The following is a 6,219-nucleotide window of genomic DNA, read 5'->3' as shown; positions in this document are numbered from 1 at the left end:
TAAAGTAAAGAAGAAAAAAAAACATCGCTAAGGCATTTTTTCTATTCACGGCCATTCCTGTGTGACTTCTAGATCTAAATATACGAAGGCGATTTTGAAATGAACCAAAATACGAATGATTGAGTCCATGTAATTCAAAGAGCGTTGAAATACACGATGCAACAGAACAAGTAGATGATTATGTCAGTAAAAAGTTACGACTATACAGAACAATTAGGTACAATACATACATTATCTTTATCACATCTGAATCTTTAGAATGAGTGCAAGTTAAAAACGTCACACATCATAAACATGTAGTCTCACAAGACCCGTAAATATTTCAACATTGGTCAATATTGGGGCCTAAATCAGGTTGAAATTAATATCAATGTGAAATGAGTTCAAGTATGCATATGCCATGAACTAACTATTTTTTCAAGCTGCACTCACTCTATTATTTTTAAATAAAAAAAAAGAACATAGACAAATTTTTTCAAACACTACAGAACATGGTCAAAAATAAATTTAAGAACTGTTTGATACATATAATACATTGAGTAGTTTACATGAGTGTAACAAGCATGGAAATGGTATAGTATGAAATTTTAACAAGAACACGTAATTTTCTTGGCACCGACTTTCAATGGCTTTCTGCCACCCTGTGTGATGATCCCAGATGAAAAACTGTGTTTTTCTAGTTAGACAGAAAATACATATGTAGATACCTTCAATCTAATAAGTTGCAGTACCATATAATTTCCCGAAAAAAAAAAATCTAATTTCACAGATAATTTATTATTAACATTTTTGTAACAAGTGAATCAGATCACAACAAGGGCTTGAACAAAATAACATCACAAAGTTTGTAACATTATTAAGTACAAGTCAGTACATTTGGGAAAAAAGTTTACATAGCATCTTTCTCTAGATAGTAAATATATCTAACTTTTTTTTTTTTTTAGAGGAAAGGTCTATTCATTCTGAGCAAGAGAAGGCCAACAAGAATATTACAGGATAGGACCAACACTGCTCTTGTATAAGCCTGCCAAAATTTTGGCAGCAAGAAGAATCATTTCACGACGAGAAACACCAGTAAGAGCTTGGTGCCACTCGGAATGAGGCACTTGCAGATTATTAGCCATTATACTGCCCACAGTTACACTCAAGCCTGACCATCTCAGAGGATATTCTGCAGGTGTGTCCTCTTGCGCTAAGGACACAACAGCTGCAGGAACTGGTGTTAGTTGTGTAAAAGTCTCCAGAGTGATTTCTCGAGCTGGATCACTCAAAATCAAAACCCCAACATCAAACCACCTGAAAAAGTAGTTCATAAAATAAAAATGGGTGGATACAAAAACAAGAGTAATGAAGAGCACAATAAGGTCTTACTTATTCTCTCCAATCTCAACCAAAAAGTTCTCAACAGCAAGAACAGTTTGTTCGGGTGGGATGTTGTGTGCACTCCGCACAGCTGATATTCTTTCCTCAGCAGCCTTTACACCTGCAGCAAAACCTACAGGCTGTGCAGCAGCAACTGTCGAAGTATTGACCTGTAGACCACTGCATAGAGAAAAACATTGTCAGCTCAAGAGAGAAACTTTGTTACTTGCTTAGAAGGGAGCATACTAAGAGTCATGAAAACACTTACGTCACTGTAGCTTTGCCAAATACTGATTGGAATGCCTCACGGACTGGACTAATTTTAATTTCTTTATCGGAGGCAACAACTATATCAACAGCACCTCCAGAATCTGAAAACACCAATTTAAATTAAATACTGGACTGAGACAAATTTAACAATTTGAATTGTAACTGCTGTTTACTGCACATACATATGAATTCTTTCATTTGAGGATCAAGTGTTGTTATCATTGAGTTCATAGAACTTTTGGCTTTTTCTGTGACACGAGACAATATGCCTGCACTGCCACCAACAGCTCCCTTAACCCATCCAAGTAGTTGGCTGCTCACTCCAGCATTAGGATCTGTCTCGAGATTGCTATCCACTGTGCTAAGAGATGCATCACTGCCTTTGCTTGCAGGGATGACTGGGCTGTCAATAGGATATTGAAAAGCAAAACGAGCTAATTAGCATACACAATTTTTCAAAATTCTTTTCTTTTCATTTACATTATTTATCAAAAGTAAGCTATAAGATAATACTTTCATACCTGAACGTTTTGGGGTAAAATGCGCTTGCAGCTGGGTTGTAAGAGGAGGGATCTGAAGATGCTGTACTGGTTCCTGAGGTTGCAGAGGTGGCTGCAGTCGTATTGTCTATAGATGGTCGAGGAGATGGTTCAATAAAACTGGGTAAGGCAGACGGCGGTTCCACACCTCCAAGTCCTTGAGTAGCCATTGATGGGGGTATAAGAGAAGCACCAAGTGGCACTTCTGTAACAATATCAAATAAACAATAATGTTTTCAAAATTTATCGGTTCTTCAAAAATTAACCACACACAATGATAACTAAACACAAAAAGTCACGGAAAATTATAAAACTAAAATGGTGCGCCTTGAAAATTGTGCCATTGCATCAGCTATAAAAATAATTGTAAACAAGTGCCAGACATTCAATTAACTTTTCCCATTCAAACCTACCTTGCCTCATTGCGTTATCCACTAGAGAGATGCCTTCAATTTTTCGTTCAACAAACTCAAATGAAGATTCACCATTTGTGTCATCTTGCATCATTAATCAAGAAAATGAAGTTTCTCTGTCCCACGTTCAACCCGAACACGAGGGTTGACCTGCTTATTTCAGATGCAACAGCTGATAAAACAGAATATTTACACGCGAGAAACTGTAGACGACACAGATACCCATACAACTACCACAACACAACAAAAACAAAAAAAAGGACCACACAGATGAGAAACTCCCACTTTAGTATGAAAGATTTGTGTGGCGGCTAAATAATAGGAAAAGTCCACCACAACACTAAAAAAACAAGCACCATAATTAATGTTGTTTTGATTTCTCCTCTGTAAATAGAACTTTTACAAACCAACTAGTTTTTGAGTTTTTATATTTAGATTCGTTACAGCTATCCTGTCTCTGGGTGTTAATGCTTGAAGAAATTGTCAGATTTTTGATATGCGAGATTGGCAATAGTACATTAGTTTGAGCTTTGTCCACTGTGGCGCTAGTGTCGCCCCAGTGTTTGGCGGGCAAACACAAAGTTTTGAGCCAATCAATAAATGTTACCGAAAAGAACATTTTTGCAAGAATCCTCTGTGTCGTTGAAATCTTTTCTTGCAAGACTATGCATCCTGGTCATTCTTCAGCCGCTATTAGGTATGTTGTTTTTATCTAACTTAAAACAAAATATGTGTGGTGGATGCTCCGATATGCGGCATGGAGGTAGAGGCCCACTAACCCTCTTGGCCCATACTTTGGTTTTGTATTGTTGAAAAACATTTTTTTGGAGTTGTCATACATTTGGATTATGCTGTTGTGATAATATGGCCATTTATAAAGAAGATGTCATTCAACATATGTGCCAACGTAAGGTTAGGGCGCGCACCTCCACTAGTGGAGTTACTCAGTTACTCCGCTCGTTCACGCCAGCGGCTGCGCTTTACGCTGGACCCCACTCCCCTCTCAAGCCTGTGAAAAATATCGACGAATGAAGAGGAGGGGTAATAATTCTTCCAGCACTTTAACTTATTTTTCTTATAGAAGTAGATATATTTGAGATCATACAAGTGATTGACACAGGTTTCGTACAGCCTAGGGGACGGATATATCACCGGGGTAGTGTGGGGGTAGTTATTCACTGGGTAACACTTTTTAACAAACTAAATAATAACAACATTTGCTCCGGCTGCTGCTCTGCTGCTCAGGCCGTGCCCGGGGGCGCCGGCGGCGTCAGGTAGTCCTTGGGGCCGAGGTACTGGCCGCCCAGCTGCTCGACGAGGCCCTGGCCGCGCACGCCGTACTTGGCCTGGTACTCGGGCCGCAGCAGCTCGCCGTCCTCGGGCCGGAACGGGTAGGGCGTCTCGGCGCGCTGGCTGTCCAGGGTGGGCACGGCGCGCCGCAGCTGGCGCAGGGCGTGCGTCAGCCGGAGCAGGCCGCCGGGCGGGGACAGGGGCGTCGGGGAGCTGAGCAGCGCGCAGAACAGCACGAGCCGCCAGGCCAGCCACAGCCAGCGGGCCACCTGCAGCAGCAACGGGGGGGTCATGAGCATGAGCGAACAGAAGAGGGGACTGGACTGGACAGCGCCGCCGTCTGCAGCCGTGAGCCTTGCCGCGCGATCTGGAGGTCATGGACCTGGTCATGGACCTCCTGGAGCGGATAATGGAGCACCTCTCGCCATAGAGATCGCACTGGCCGCTGGCAGTGCCATTGCGTTATCACTGCCAGACGGCCGGTCGGCCGATGCGCAGCCTGTAAGGCTATTACGTGCCACCTCGTCGCGTAGTTTTATTTGTAGTCCGGCCTGCCAGCCTCGGCACCTCGGCAGCCACCTAGTGCAAAGGGGAAATGCAGCGCGGCGATTGGTCCTCCGTACGCTCCCCACACTTCTACGTCACACAGCCACTACACGTCACAGTGGACAGTCTCGCCGCCGCTCGCCGCAGCCGCACAAACGAACCAATAGGCGCGCTGCATTTCCCCTTTCCACTAGGTGGCTGCCGAGGTGCCGAGGCAGGCAGGCAGGCGGCTACGGACTACAAATAAAACTACGCGACGAGGTGGCACGTAATAGCCTTACTGCTATGGTGGGTCACTCACTATCGGGTGTCTGCACATGCAGAGGCACTTACCACGTCCAGCTCCCTCACGGCGGGCCTGCTGCCGGTGCTCGTACCGCCGCCGTGGCTGCTGCTGCTGCCGGTGCCGGTGCCGGTGCGCGGTGTCGTCGTCATCTCTGGGATGCTGTGGCAGAGCGCCAAGTCCGGCCCTGCGCAGGAAATGAGTGGCATTGAATCACCCCGCTGCTGCCGGCCGGTGATGCTGGTCTTCCCCTTCCCTGCCGCGGCGGCACCGCTCATCGCTGCTGCGTGCGCGGTGATTCTCCAGAGGAGCTGGGGGGTGCCCGAGGGTGCGGAGCAAGTGCAGCGGCGGGGACGGCCCGCGGCAGGGCGCGTAACAGCGGGCGTTTGCGTGAGCTTATCACGGGCGTGAGTAAGTCGCGGTGCGCTGGCGGCGAGGGGTGCCCCGCCGCGGTGCCCCGGAGGAGGGTGCGGACCGGAGCAGTGCGGGGCGGCGGGGGGAAGGCCCAGCAGCAGGGCGAGCGGAACGGGCGCGAGTCGGTTGCGCGGTGCGCTGCGCTGCTCGCGGCGATAGGGATGGCCGTGCGCGTCAAAAAGGAGGCCGCAGGGTGCAGCGCAGTGCCGCCCGGGAGGGAGGGCCCGGCGGCAGGGTGCTCGTGAGTCAGGTGCTACTGCGGTGCGGCTCGCGGTGCACCCGCTCCGCACGTCGCGGGGATTACAACTGCGGGTGTTTTGAGCCGCGGTCCGCTGCGCCCGCTGCCGCTGAGCCACCCTTGACCTCCCCCGGCCGTGTGCGCCCGGGCCGGTGCGCCGCGCCGCGCGCCCCCCGCGGTCCCCCCCCGGACTGCTGGACGGGCACATGGTCGGACCCGCACGACCGGACGGGCTGTTTGCCTGACCACACGTATGTGGTCAGATGAAGAACCAGAGCGACCCGGCAATAAAGACTAGTTTCCGCACCGAGTAATCCCATTTGGCCGCAATATTTTGACCGTTTCTGCTGCTGTTGTTTTTATTTTATTTGCCACCCCTTCCATCGCGATGGACTTTTCCATTCGAGCTCGCTTCCACGCTCCCTGGTAAAGCTCCATTTCCCCTGGTTGTTTCAGTCTGACATATCATATGCTCCGATAATGATATCGAATCAGATCACCGTAATGCGATTAGTACAAGGTGCCTCGCTGACTCGCACCGTGACCGTGGGACCCGACATCACTCTCACGTTCGCCCTGCAGACAGCGTGGTGGTGATCTGATTCCGCTCTCGAAACCACCGGGCCGATACCAAGTTTTCGAGAAAAGGTCGTTGGTCGACAACTTTCACGGCTTCGTCAATAGAAAGTACGAGAAGGTACTCACTGTGAAAAAAAAAGTAGGTAGGTTTACAGGAAAATTTTCCTTGACGCAAGTTGTAAAATTACAATTTGTATTCGTAAAAATACATGCAGTATATATCGACTTCAAATCCCTTGGCGAGTAAAAAATGTGCTGTCGTAAATTTGCAATTTAATTATAATT

General features: G+C 47.6%; 3 protein-coding genes across 4 annotated transcripts in view; 1 reads left to right on the top strand and 2 right to left on the bottom strand.

Annotated features, from left to right (window-relative positions):
• Window positions 1-114: 114 nt before the first annotated feature.
• Window positions 115-2,838, bottom strand: LOC113213105 (protein PRRC1). Its single transcript, XM_026432054.2, has 6 exons — window positions 2,585-2,838; window positions 2,154-2,376; window positions 1,815-2,035; window positions 1,631-1,733; window positions 1,372-1,542; window positions 115-1,296 (listed from the first exon to the last, which is right to left on the bottom strand). Exons 1-6 carry the CDS (start codon window positions 2,676-2,678, stop codon window positions 990-992), a joined length of 1,119 nt encoding a protein of 372 aa, XP_026287839.1. The 5' UTR covers window positions 2,679-2,838; the 3' UTR covers window positions 115-989.
• Window positions 2,839-3,149: 311 nt separating this feature from the next.
• The window catches only part of LOC113213107 (protein Wnt-5b-like), a 46,954-nt gene continuing 43,884 nt past the window's right edge, over window positions 3,150-6,219 (top strand). Inside the window, exon 1 of the mRNA XM_052268023.1 lies at window positions 3,150-3,281. Coding sequence (XP_052123983.1) covers window positions 3,250-3,281 — 32 coding nt within the window. The 5' untranslated portion in view covers window positions 3,150-3,249. The remainder of the gene's footprint in view (window positions 3,282-6,219) is intronic.
• LOC113213104 (uncharacterized) overlaps window positions 3,645-6,219 on the bottom strand; it is an 11,083-nt gene continuing 8,508 nt past the window's right edge. Inside the window, exons 2-3 of one of the 2 annotated variants that reach the window (XM_026432053.2) lie at window positions 4,754-4,890; window positions 3,645-4,143 (exon numbers count right to left, since the gene is read on the bottom strand). In XM_026432053.2, coding sequence (XP_026287838.1) covers window positions 3,826-4,143; window positions 4,754-4,855 — 420 coding nt within the window. In that variant the 5' untranslated portion in view covers window positions 4,856-4,890 and the 3' untranslated portion in view covers window positions 3,645-3,825. Of the gene's footprint in view, window positions 4,144-4,753; window positions 5,434-6,219 lie in introns of those variants that run through there. The other variant, XM_052268025.1, reaches the window with a different exon arrangement.

Source organism: Frankliniella occidentalis, unplaced genomic scaffold, assembly GCF_000697945.3.
Source record: "Frankliniella occidentalis isolate FOCC.00 unplaced genomic scaffold, Focc_3.1 Scaffold63, whole genome shotgun sequence".
Lineage (NCBI taxonomy): Eukaryota > Metazoa > Arthropoda > Insecta > Thysanoptera > Thripidae > Frankliniella > Frankliniella occidentalis.
Note: the sequence above shows the minus strand (reverse complement) of the source record. Positions and strands in the feature narration are given on the sequence as shown.